The following is a 13,720-nucleotide window of genomic DNA, read 5'->3' as shown; positions in this document are numbered from 1 at the left end:
TCCACTCAGGGCATAACGAAGGAAAGAGGAGCAGGTAAAAATGTGGAATGAAGAGAGAAAGAAAACACAAAAGCTGTTTTCATTTTATCATTTCACTACACTTTGAACAAGAGAAAATGTGTTGAAGCTGATGGGATCGCTTTGAAAAACATGTTTCTCACTGTGGGATTAGAGGGTACAAATGTCTCTGATCAGATATGACTTGAAATCCAAAATATCCCTCTGGCATCCACGAGGATGTGATTGAGTTTGACGTTGGGTTACCTCAGTCAGATAAAGACTAAAGCCTGCAATATTTGACTTGCAAATGTGGCTATTTATTAACTGCTGAATCACGCTTTGCATAAATCGATTCTTCATGTAAATTCTGTTTCCATCACCCCCAATTTTAAAGACTTTATATGTGAGCATGAAAGTCATTCTTGTTTCTGGAAATGGGTGTCTCATTATTATTATTACTATTTTTTGCTGAAACTTGACAGGACACAAACACTATGTGTGGACGCCGATCATGAGATGCCGTTGAAAGCTCCAGAAAAACAACTTTTACTATAACAAATCTGAGACGTCAAAGAAATTAAACAACACCATCACATGGTTAAGAACAATCCTTTACTTTGTGGAGAGCTCCACACACATATCGACATTAACGTGATTTACAGGATTTACTGTCACACCCAGCAGTAAGACACATCAACGACATTCTACATGGAAAAATGGAAAAACAGGACTCATCTCATAAGGTGCTTCATAATATACGATGGGAATGTTATGAAAAACGTCTACGTAATCCTACAAAGACACCAATACTGCATCTACATATATATTCATAACATAATATAAAACAATCTACACAAAAATAGAGCAAATATTTACAGAACATACTATTTACAACATCCAAAACAGGCTTAAAGATGAAGAGCAATATATATATATATATAATGTAAATATATATATTTATGCTAAATTAATGCACACATGGAGTCTGTGGTGAAATGAACTGGAGCAACATGGTTGAAAATCACAAACTGGCCAGCTGCAGCAACTGTTCTTTGAACTGCTGTGCGTGGTGTGAGAGATCAGTGACTCTGTCCACCATCTCCTGGATGGCAGCTGTGTTCGGGTAGTTCAGGGCTGCCGTCTTAGTCGCAGCCACAACCGTCTTTAACAAGTCACACAGCACGTTACTGGAGTTCATCACCCTGTTGGCCACCTCAGGAGCAGAGGCCTGCCTGGACAGAGTGTCTCCGATGAAGACCAGTTTGTGGGCGCTGAGGATGACGAACTTGCTGTGCGCCACGAAGATGCGAGGAGGCTGCCCGGCGCTGACGCAGGCAAAGAAGGCGTCCACGGCGCTGAGGAGCGTGATGAAGTGCTGCTCACACTGCTCAGAGTAGAAGCCGAGCAGCTGGCGGTCCCGAGCGCACACGTGAGTGGACGGGGAGGAGGAGGAGGAGGAGGAAGAGTCTGAGGTTATGCCCGAGTGTGAGATCCACTGCGTGATGTCATTCTCCACGGGTTTGATCACTTCCTGCTCCAGCTTCTTGAACTGATTGATCTGTGAAGGGTGACATGATTCAGATTAGTTCTGACCTTGCTTGCGAACATGCACCTTGTCCTTGTGATTTTGCAGAGATAATCGTATCAGATCCAGCTCGGTGAGATTAAAATTCTGCTCCAGACAAAAACAGAAATCCGCTTCCAGCTCGGTCTGCACAGAGCAGTCAGTTAATCGATTAGACGAAAGACTGTTTCAGTCACTTTTCAAGCAAAAATGCCAAATATTTGCTGCTTTTTTTTACTATAAGTAATGATAAATTAAGTATTTGTTTGGTTTCAGGACATCGCTTTGGGCAGTGGGAGGTTATGATGGGCGTTTTTCACCACTTTATGACGTTTCATTGACTGAAATGAACCTATGAGACCCAAAACATCAACCGCTGTGTGCATCTGATGGCGTGCTACGAATGTATGAATATTTCTGAGTGATGATAGAGACCTGTGCAGAGGTACCAATGCTAACAGCTTCTTGTCTCACCTGCTCCTGGCCCAGCTGGACTTGATTCTGCTTGATAATGTTTTCTTTGTCCAGCAGCTCCTTCTGCTGACGTTCAAAGTCATCTTTGCCCTGCGGACGAAGACAAGCAGGTGAGAAGAGGCATTTAAGGGACTCAGGTTTGACCTTTTATATATCTAAATAATGGAATGAGAGTAGGTTCCTCAAAATTGTCAAAAAACAGAAGGAAGCTTTTCTCAGTCTGAGGATTTACCTGCAGGTGTACATAATCGTAGTCCTCCATCCAGCTCTTCACACACTTCTCACTGTTCATGTTGTCTTTGTCTTGGCTGGAGGGCACGGGGAACGGCTTGGTCTTGCCTCCGTAGTTGTCGTTATCAGAGGAGGGGGAGGTGAGCGGGTGGATCATGTTCTCGTCAGGTGTGCTTGAGAAAGACCCGTCCATGTGTGTCCGCCTGAACAGCAGCTCAGCATTGCTGCCTATTGTGGAGGACAGCTGTTTGGCGTCATCGGGAACAGTCCTGGAGACCATGACGAAGCGATCCAGGTCGTCGCTCTTGTTGTGGTGCTTGGCAGAGGACGCAAGAGCGTTCAGAGCCCAGCTGCAGTTCTCCAGGACTTGGTAGATCTGCAGGAGGATCTGTTGCGAATCCTCCAGGCGTCCCAGCTGCCTCCTCAGCTTACTGTGCAGGCTGGAGTCTGATAGAGCTGTGGCATTAGCCGCGGCCCCTCTACCGAACACAACAAAGTCCCCCAGAGCAGCCCGGACCCTGTCCAGCACTGTGCGGACATCGTTAGCGTGACGCTCCATGAAGGGAAAAGTCCTCCAGTGAGGGGAAGCTGCCATTGAATGTAAAGCCCCAACTGAGGCATCCACAGCCTGCTGCAGGCGGTACAACCTCTGGACAGCAGCGTCCACGTCCAGAGCGAGGCGGCCCTCAGAGCTGGAGCCTGTGGAGGACGAGGAGGTGGACATGCTGCTGCGTGTGCTCCCGGTGCTGGAGAACGACAGACGGTTCACGCCGTCCGTAACGTCCCCTACTGCGCGAGCATCCTGAGCGGGGATGTCGTAGATACCTTTGCTTCCGTCTCTGTCGGCGGCCAAGGTTCTGTGCTGTGTGTGCTGGGAGGGCTGCATGCCGCGGGGGATGTCGTATACGTCCCTCTGAGACCCCGCCCCTGAATGAAGGGTGGGTGGAGGCACGTCGTAAATGCCTTCGTTGCCGTTGGTGTTTGGGTGTTGGTGATGGACAGGAGGCTCCACACTGGGGGGGAAATCATAATGCGACTGGGGGCTCTGAGTGGGCTTGGTGAGGACAGGTGGCGGCACGTCGTAGATGCCTTCCTGTTTGTGTTTGAGAGGCTGTGGGAAGTCGTAGTTTCCCTCCTGGACGGCGGGGTTGGTCCTGCAGGGGGGCACCGAGTAGACCTGCAGGCAGAGACAATCAGACATGAATTAAACATCGCACAAAGAACTTTGTCTTCTGTCCTCCTACGAATAAAATCACACACACAAAAGGTTCCTTTTCTAAAACACAACAGTTTCTGATCATCATTCATCCAGACAAACTCATCAGAAACGAAGGATGTTTCACTAAAAGGAGAAGACCTTCAATGATCATGTGATGAAAACATGTAATGGATGTCACCATCGCCATTAAACCCCTCTGTTTCTATAGCTAAAAGCTATGAATATGGTTCATTTCTGCTGATATCAGGCTCTCCACTGTGGCTGTTGGCAAACATCAACAGAACATCCTAAATCAGGAACATGATGTACTTTAATAACCAGGTTACCCACAGAATTCAGCCTACACGGGTTAGTGAGGAATGCGTTTTAAATACACTGTAGTAATTTGGTTACTGCAAATTCGTGTACACATGCAGCAGGTCAGTCATCAGATTTCTCACCAGCCCCCAGCCTTATTTTGGGACCACAGCCTTCTTATTTTAACTGTAGGAGAGACCGAAGCCACAGCGGGCTGAGCATTTCATCGCACTGTGTCTGAATCACATGTTCAGTGGTGAAAACTGACTTATTTGGATTTATAGAGGCTACGTTTTAGTTTTAGAGGTTTCAGGTTTAGACTGGGCTGAATCATTTTAAATACAGGGGTCGATTAGAAACCAGAGCTGTCGAGGGGAAACACATACTTCTCATAATGCGACATTTAAGAAATGATTTTACTGGAAAGAGTCGACTGTAACCCGTAAGGTGTGAATGTAAAGGCACTGAAAGCCGGCGGGTTTTCACCGGATACAGTTTGTACAGCAGCACTGCAGCTCGTGATGGAGGAAGTGAAAGACCTTCTGGCTTGTGCAGATACTAGATTTGAAACCTCAGAGCTTCTTCCTCTAATGCAGAGTCAAGAGCACAACAAAGCCCGAACCTCCCACTAACTTGACAGGGCAGAGTGTGTGTTCTGACGTACATGCCACAGAGCATGATGGGAGCGCAGCGGGGTGAATAAAACGCTGGCCTGTAAGAGATTTCCATCAGCCTTGAAATGCACTCTTTACAGCTAGACAGGCCTACCCAAACTGTAATTAGGAACAACGCAAATAACAGGTCCCAGCATATTTCAGGTTATTACAAACAAACTGATGGCGCTCTGCCTGGTCGGGTCTGGAAGTCTGGTGAAATCTTAGAGGGTCTGGAAAGAGAGGAGTTATGTCCTCGGCTTTTTTTTTTATTTCCCCTGCTGGAGAGTTCAGATGCAGAACCATACTCATGGAGTTTTGGTTAAAGTCCTCTGGCAGGCGAAGGTTTCATTTAGCTCAGCCGCAAGAATGTCTTAAATATGACATTTGACGTACTATTCATTTATTACAGACAATTAAGAGAAATACTAGGAACTGTATCAATAAACATAAAATAACATTTTCTGGTCATAAGCAGCTACCACTTCCTTCATTTTCTTTATACGCCTGAAATAAATGGAGTGTCTGACTGATGTGCCCTTTCATTGTGGTGGAAGATGGAGTAGTTGTTGAAATGTTCTCTTACCCCTTGTGAAGAGGGAGGTATGTCATAAACGCCTTGTGTCCTGAGGTCCATTTGAGACGGGGGAACATCGTAGACTCCTTGGTTCCTGGCAGCACTGTGCTGACCGGGGAACATCTGACCAGGTGGGATATCGTACACCTGAAACATGAAACAAAGAAAGAAAACCTATTGTTACAAGTCTGACACTGAATTTTAAATAATTAAGGGAAATTGCAGCCTTTTATTTTGTAGGAGCTCAACTTGATTTCCTTTAAATAACACCAAAACTGGCTTTATTCAGTGGGTGAAACTAACATCACAGCAGTACTGAAGGGTTTATCAAGACAAGATGACAAGACAAAGTTAAAACTGTCACGGATCCTTTCTGAGAAATTAAGATCACTGAGAGAAGAACAGGAAATGTGGTCGATTCAAATACGGAACATACTGACGATCAAAGAAACAGCATTCTCATTGTGACAGATAAAGACCGCCTACTGTACAGCTTTTGTCTCACATTTCTGTTTGTTTGAATGATTTATTTCAAGTGCTAAACAGCAGCGGATTAGACCATTGTGACATTTTCCTAATTTTTATCACCAAAACTTTCACTGATCTGATTGAAAACAACCAAGCGTGTTTGAATGCTGTACAGTTTGTACACTTTTTGTCCTTTCTGGGTGTGTTTTTCCTTTTGTTCAAAGCAGCCGTTGCCTTCTCATTTCTGTTTTGTAGGAATATCATTCGGGTTATTTCTGAAACCCATGAAACATGTCTGAGTTGCGTAATCCACCACAGCGATCCCCAAATCCACACTGTGACCAAAATGAACACAGGCTTAATGTAGACTGTGATGGATTATACAACTTTTTTATACGACTAACTGATTTTTTTAAAATGTGGATATTAATGGAAGTAGTAGACAATTCAGGCAAAATGCCACTTAAATCCCTTTGAAATCAGTCATAATGTACACTGTGGTGTTGACACTTCATTATTAGATTTTTAAGCAGACAGAGTCAGCCATACTGGTGAACCATACATGCTGTGGGAACATGAGACACCTACCCCCTGTGATCTACTGGGTGGGACATCATAGAGGTCCTGCTGGTTGTGCTGGCCTGGGCTGTAGGTGTAAGACTGTCCCACTCTGGTCGGGGTCACCACCTGTCCGATCACAGTGGGAGGAGAGACAAACAATCAGAGCTGCTGTCTAAAAAACGACACCCGGGGCACAGCAGTGTTCAAGACAAACACAAATTACAAACACACTCTAAGATCTCTACATCTGTCCCCGTTCTCCATTGTTTTGAATGGTTTCATTCCCAGTCCTCGAGTGACCCGGGGAAAATAAGTGATTACAGTTGATGCAGATATGTTCTGACAACAGAGGCGGACCAACATCCTCCCTGTTTCAGGCTATTTTTGAAGGACCCAGGAAACCAAGAGATAAACAGAAACCTGGAGCTACAAGGTTGCTTTAGAGACATCTGGTTTGAGTCCGACCTGGGACTGTTTCCTGTCAACTCTATACCAGGAAAATACTTTAACTGGCTGTATACAATTATTTTCTTTACTTGTTTTGTAAACAAAATGTCAGAAAGTAATAAAAAATACCCATCACAATTTCTAAGAGCCCAAGGTGATGCTAAAAATATTCATTTCCAGTGATATAAAAAAGAATAAAGCAGAACTGAAATGGGGCCACAAGCAGAAAAAGACAAAAATGTCTTGGTGTGTATTATTCTTTGTGATAAAACCATTGAGTAATGGTTTTATCAGTAGTATCAGTTACGCAGCAATATCTATCCACAGTTTGCTAACATAAGCTAGCTAACATTACCTTGTGATAGCTAACAGTTGTACCAGACAATGAAAAGCTGTACAGTAGCTGCAAAACCCCTGAGTTTATGTAATTACGCAAGGTTGTGTTTTATTGTTATGAATTTAGCCTTTTTTTCTTTTAAATTTTACATAATCTCACTTAAAAGGCTTACAAAGTTAAATATTAAGAGCAAGAGGAAAGACGTTTAGCAAACTAGCTGACATTAGCCCACAACAGCTAGCAGTCATTCCAATCAAATTCAGGCTGTAGCAGCAAAAAACGCTACAGCCTGAAAGTAGATTTAAACAGGGCTGTGTTTTATTGGGTGGAAATTCATATTTTAATTAGTATGAGGAATATCATGTTTTTCCTTCTTTTAAGATTTACATAGTCTCTGCTTAGAGGGCATAAAAGCTGAAATACTAAGAGCAAAAGAGTTGTAGCTAGAGCTAGCTAACATTAGCCCACATTAGCTAATGGTCATAACAAAGTAAGGCTGCAGTAGCAAAACCTCTGAGTGTAGTGCAGGGTGTGTTTTATTGCTAAGTAATTAATCTTTCAGTTAGTATGAAGAAGATTGTGTTTTTAACCTAAAAACTGAAATATTAAGAGCAAGAGAAAACAGAGTACAGACCTAAAAGCTGCTGAGTTATATTTCAACTTATGGCTCTACTGGGAAACAGTTCAACTAAAAAAAAAACTAGCCAGAGTTTTATCGTAGTACTGGCCGCAGTGTGAGTTTTCCAGACATCTCACAACCTGGAGAAGTAATCAGTCATCTGTATTGATGAACAACCTTGTTATAAACAGACATTTTTTGCTGTACAATTTAATACATCTTTAAAATATTTTACACTACGGTGCAGACAGAGTAGCCGACAGAATAATAGTGCGGTTCCTATTGGAAAAAAAACACAAGCACGCACAGCTGGTTTCACCTACGCCTGTGACATTTTTGCCCCTGTTAATTTTTTATCACTTTTTTCCCTCCTCTTTTCCCATCAGTGCTAATCATTCCCTCCACACCTCCTAATCCCAGAGTTTCCGTCCCCCTCCCCCCACCGTCGTCCCCCTAAAAGCAGAGCTGCAGACCTCCTTGCTGCGTCAGACAGACAGAGGAATGCTGGGAATGTCCTTCCCTGAGCCCAGTAGTCCTCTTCTGCCCCCACACACCAGTATCGCCACACTGGAGCGAGCAGGGTTCATTAACAGGGCTCGAAAATAGGAACCATACGCATGGCAGAGGGGAAAGTCTCCTGGGACATATAAGACTTTAGCCACACCATATACTCATGAGTCGCTGTATAGCCGAGTTAATATCCTAACACCATCTCTCGTGCTGTGGAGACATTTATCGGAGCGTGAGCAGTAGGAGCTTTAACCTCAGCCAACTCAGAGTGGGATTAATGTTTCTGAGGAAGCAGCATAGATGGAGAGGAGGAGGGGGGGGGCTGGTTTGTAAAAGAGATTTATGAAAAAGGGTAACAGAGGTGGAAGAGGGGGGAAAGCGAGAGGAACGGAAAATGAGAGTTTGTCGCCTAGTATGGAAAGGAATGCCATTCATCTGAGCCAGAGTCTGACTAACAGTAGTCCATATGGTTCTCATAAGTCCAATCTGAACAAGCCTGTGGTGATTTAAGGTGTTCATTGTTGGCATTCCTGTCCGTGCATACATCATCCCAACAGGGCCTGTGGGGTCAGAGCTGAAACATACACCGAGGGCTTTAAACACATCAGACCGGGCTCTGAAATAAACCAGCAGAGGAATAAATAGAATCGCTGCTCTGGGCTCTTGTCACGCACTGTCGCTCGCACACTTCAGGCTGTTCAAACTAAAAGATGTTCAAGCTACCTTATGGTACATATACAGCTCAGTGATGGAAACCATGCTACTTGTGGCTGTACTGCAACAGCACTATGAAAATGTTCATCATTGGGAAGTTTATATACTGTGATTCACATGATCCAGATCAGGGGTTTTCAGCCTGATATTTTGGGCTCCCCCAAGACAAAACTGAGCATGGTATGAAAACCCCCAAAATATGGGGCTTTTGGGGGATTTTTTAAGCCTGTATTTGTTTAAATTTTGGCAAACTGTCACCATGAAAAGTATGCCGAATTTGCTGTCACTAGTTCCTGTTTGCGATGTAACCACAGATGTACAGAAAACTACCACCGGATCACATTAATTCTGCAGAAAACGTAAAAACATGATGATTCTCAGGCAAGTTCTGGAGTTAGGAGCATCTTTTTTCTGTGCAGATTTATGGACGTTTATTTACAGACAATGATATCTCTATATCTCTAAAAACTAGCAGTATCATGTCTGTGTTTTTAGATTCGAGTCATGACTCAGTGCCTTAATTGCCTCCATGTCACACCTCAGTGTCAATCTAAGGTACACACCTTAGTTTTTTTTTTGCACGGCTTGAGAGCTGCATTGCTCCTACATGTTTCATTGTTTGCAAAATAAAAATGTGTCAGTATTAACAAAAAGGCAGAACATACAGCAGATAGGAAGCCAGCCTTTCACTACATAACGGCAGATTGATGCTTGCTGAAAGGTCACTTTAGCCCGGCTGCTGTCCCTGAGGGTTGAGCTTGTGTGCTGACGATAAGGGGATGCCTGGACTCAGCTGCCACATGCAGATGGCGGAGAGTTGTCTGTCAAAGACTTCGCTGACCTTTTCCACAGGTACATGTCATTGCTTTGAGTAGCACTGCTCCCATCAGTGGCTCCTCTCGGCCACAGCCAGATGCACACTGCTCATTTATTTCTCATCTCCGCCCTCTGTTTACCCAGCAGGCTGTTGCTCCGAGGCTGCTCGGCGCTGCTATAATTTCTGGCGGGTAAATATTTACTGCGTCCAATGAGGTTGGCGCTTGCATGGCAGCGGCGGGGGCCCTTTCAGAGAGCGATGACATCATGAAGAGCCGGGACGACTGAGCAAACATTTGTTCCCGCTCAGGTGATAAGGTCTTAGGATTCCTTTATGCAGGAGGCAGAGCAAACTGAGTGACTAAAGAGGGATCAGGTTTAAAGTAGTGCCCTGAGGAGCCAAATAGATGTCTTGTTAACGCTCCTACGTGTTGTGATGAGTGACTCACAGCTCTTTCTGCAATGCTGTGTTTACTTAGCATCCTGGCAGGCTCAGGTTTTGGCAGGTACGATTTTTCAGCTTTACTTCACAGTGATTTGAGAGGTGTCGTCATAACGTCAACAACTACCTCATCAGCTTGTTATAAGCCGTCTCAGATTTATGTGCTGATGAGCAGTGCGTCGCGTTGAAAACATTTAGCGTGTGCTGTAGAGCTTAATGATAATGATGAATTATTGTGTCATCTTTCAGCAGAATCATATTGTGTCAAACAACATCTTGGACTGGTCCTAAAAGTCAAAACTAGACATGAAGAAGCAGCATTAAGTTTTTGTTCATCAAATATCTGCAACATACGTCCAGAAACTTGAGGTCCGCTCCAACGCTGGTTTTAAAATCAGGGGTAAAAACGTCATTAAAACACTAAATAAGGGAACATATTTTGGGACAATGGTGCTCATCCCTCTAGTAGAGTTCAGAGACTCACTGAAACACTTCATGTTGATTCCCCTTTTACCCATGTGTTTGTAGGAAATACCCTTATTTATATCAAACTGTTGTCAGCCATGTCACCCAGCCCCCACATGGCTCAGTTCTGCACGACGTCCTGTGGGTGAGTTATGGCACGATTTCACAGGAAATCATCATTTCACACCTTTTCATTGGTTATGTACACACACGCACAGCCGCCTCCTCCTCCGGGTAATGGCCTGCTGACACAAATCAACAACCCTAACGAGGCTTTTCAAAGATGTCTACAATGACGTTGCCATCAAAGTGGCACTCTATTGAGTTTCCTGCCTCTGTGTCCTTATTCACACCTCCTCATCTCCTTTAACCATCTACCTAGATGCTGACAAAGTCGACCTCCCCCGCCACCTACCTTTAGCTCTGTCAGCACGGGGCATGTAAGTTCACCTTTTAATGAGCGTCAAAGACAATTAAATCTGCACCACAAGCTGTGGCAATCAACCATACGATCACTCACATAGGTAAGAGTAGTATTTTGTACATGACTGCATCTCCAAAATGTAGGGTGTGTTTCTGCTCTGTAGTAACCCGCCCTGTTCTGCTTTGCTGAATCACAGTACAAAGACGTCTCTTGCAGTGTTGCGGTCCATTTTCCTCGCTGCTCAGAACTGCTCGATAATGTTCCCCTCAGCCACTTGGAGCTGCACCAGCCTATTAAAGTGCCAAACTAATTAATGCAGGTAATTAACTCGTGAATCCTGTGAGGCTTTCAGCCGTCTCCATAACACGTCCAAGTGGCTAAACCCAAACAGACAGCAGGCTTAATGAGGAGCATTAAAAGAGAACACACTGATTTTAGCACTAATAAGGATCATCCTTCATCCTCTCTGATCAAAGCGGCTCCTTAATCTGGTGGCACCATTATCTGAAGAGAAGTAATGTTAAAAGATGTGTCTGACATTCAGTGTTTATTTTTGAGGAAGACAATGTCATGAGACAGTCCTCATGAGACAGAAAAAAGAGGAATGTCTTGAATGACCCTTCAGCGTAAATCTTATGAGGGAACAACAGCGTACAGCCATGCTGGCAGCTCTGGGACACTCAACTTTGGCACAACAATACTTTGAAGTAAATGCTAGTGTGCTCACGGTGACAACACTTCGATCCTGATGTTTAGCAGGTATGATGTTTACCGTGTTTAGTTTAGCACATTAGCATGCTAACATTTAGTAATTAGCACTAAACACAAAGTACAGCTAAGGCTGGTGGGAATGTCATTAGTTTTGAAGGTATTTGGTCATAAACTAAAGTGTTGGACTGATTTCAAATTTGACCTGATGATGGTGCCAGATGAAAACTCAGTTCATCCTGAGGAGGGCGTAAATGTCTGAACCAAATTTAATGGCAATCCATCCAAAAGCTGTGGAGACATTTCACCCAAAACCATAAACGTGAACCTCATGGATGCACTCGAGGAAAGGTCAGGGGACCAACAAAGTCAGACTGATTCATCCTCTGAGCACCATGAATGTTGGCACAAAATTTCATACCAAATCAGCCCACGGTTGAGGAGATATTGCCATCTGGACCAAAATGGTGGACTGACCAAGCAACAGGCTGATAGTGCCGTCCATAGAGCTGCTAGTGTGGCTACAGATGCCAAAAAAAGCTGAATATTTCTTGGTTTTCTTTGTCTTCTATTACATGACACTGAATCTCTCTGGGTCTTGGACAGCTGGTTGGATAAAAAAAAGGCAATTTGAATGTCAACTTTGGTTTTGGTAATTACCATCTCTGAAGCCATGCTGCTAAAATGTTAACTTTCAGCAAAGCGTTTCCCGTCAACTAACCTCCCACTTCTGCTCATTTATCACATTCTCTGCTTTAGACTTTCAAGGGGAGAAAGTCCTCTCAGTATGCACACCGCAGAGCAGATTACTTTTGGTACAACTGATTTATGACCTTGCCCCCTCGGTCAAACCTCATGGGCCAGCGATTTATCACAACTGCGACAATGGCGAGCAGACAAGCGTCTGAAGGAGCTGGCTTGCTCCAGGAAGAAATAACTCACTTATCTGGTGCTGAGATTGTCGTGCGCATGATTAGGCAGAGAAAATATGGCAGAGGCAAACAAACAAGCCATTCATTACACATAACCTGGTTACTTCCAAAAAGAGGATTTTTCTCAAGGTAGATGGCACACCCCAGAGCCCATAAACAGCTATCAGAGCACTTCCCTGTGTTGTGTGGGAGTTTATTAATCCTTTTGTGGCACCCCTACCTCCCGACGAGCAGATTGGATCTACGGGTATGATACGGTGAATGGAGGAAATGCCCATACAAGGAGCAGACCTCATGAGTCAGGAAGTGAGGAATGAAAAGGCCGTCTGGTAGGAGTAGATAAGAAGCTTGGCGGAGATCTTTGAACTCTGAACCCAGCCCATCTTTGAACACCGTGACCTCAGCGCCTGAGTTAGAGGGGGAAGCACAGAGGAAACGGGAACACTGGGGAGAAACTTGTGCAGTCAAACAGACGCACCTTTCAGAGCTGAAGAAGAAAGAGAAAATCAAGAGCAGCAGACTGAGATGAAACTCTGAGAGCAGAGTGATAAAAGGCAGTACAAGGCCTCCATGTGAGGTGCCTCTTTGTGTGGCTGAGAGCTCCAGGCATCTGTCCCACACGGTCCCAGCTCGGAGGCCTTGGGGGTGGGGTGGGGGGGTGGGGGGGTTAGCTCAGCCTCCCAAAAGGGTCATCCAAGGACAAGGCCGCAGCATCAAACCAAACAGCCAGAGAGGCAGAGTGCTCCAGACCTCAGTGTGCCTTTATATACCAGAGCCCCACACCACATGAAGAGAAAATAACCAGTCGCCAATCTGGATTTGCACTGCGGGGTTGGCATGAAAACCTGAGGAGGCATTCTGGAGGATATGTGCAGACGAGACATGACTGTACACACACATGAAGGCCGTGCAGGAACCTTTCTCCGTGGGAGGCTTAGGGGTAATATGAGAGGGGATTATCAGTCGAGGAAGCTTGCATCAGTCTCCATAATCATTTGGGAAGCATGTGTATGTCTGTGTTTGCGCTCACATCCACGTTTGCACTTGACAACAGGAAAATGGCTGTTTTCCCTTCAGCCCCGCCGCCTCTCAGCACATTGCACCGCATGCAGCATGAGTCAACGCTCGGAGCCTGTCATCAATACTGCTCCACAAAGACAAGCAGTAGTAAACAAGGCTGAGTTTGGTGTTTTGAAGAGCAAAGGTCAGGGTTTGGATTTCACATCAACAGAAATTATCTCCACAAACATGATGACGCAGTG

At 44.7% G+C, this 13,720-nt stretch overlaps 1 protein-coding gene across 3 annotated transcripts in view; it reads right to left on the bottom strand.

Annotated features, from left to right (window-relative positions):
* Positions 1-593: 593 nt before the first annotated feature.
* Positions 594-13,720, bottom strand: part of nedd9 (neural precursor cell expressed, developmentally down-regulated 9) — a 31,453-nt gene continuing 18,326 nt past the window's right edge. For 2 of the 3 annotated variants that reach the window (XM_070984885.1, XM_070984887.1), the window contains exons 3-7: positions 6,072-6,170; positions 5,025-5,162; positions 2,271-3,446; positions 2,039-2,128; positions 890-1,558 (exon numbers count right to left, since the gene is read on the bottom strand). In XM_070984885.1, the coding sequence (XP_070840986.1) occupies positions 1,022-1,558; positions 2,039-2,128; positions 2,271-3,446; positions 5,025-5,162; positions 6,072-6,170 (2,040 nt within the window). In that variant the 3' untranslated portion in view covers positions 890-1,021. Of the gene's footprint in view, positions 1,559-2,038; positions 2,129-2,270; positions 3,447-5,024; positions 5,163-6,071; positions 6,171-13,720 lie in introns of all 3 variants that reach the window. The other variant, XM_070984884.1, reaches the window with a different exon arrangement.

Source organism: Chaetodon trifascialis, chromosome 17, assembly GCF_039877785.1.
Source record: "Chaetodon trifascialis isolate fChaTrf1 chromosome 17, fChaTrf1.hap1, whole genome shotgun sequence".
NCBI lineage: Eukaryota > Metazoa > Chordata > Actinopteri > Chaetodontiformes > Chaetodontidae > Chaetodon > Chaetodon trifascialis.
Note: the sequence above shows the minus strand (reverse complement) of the source record. Positions and strands in the feature narration are given on the sequence as shown.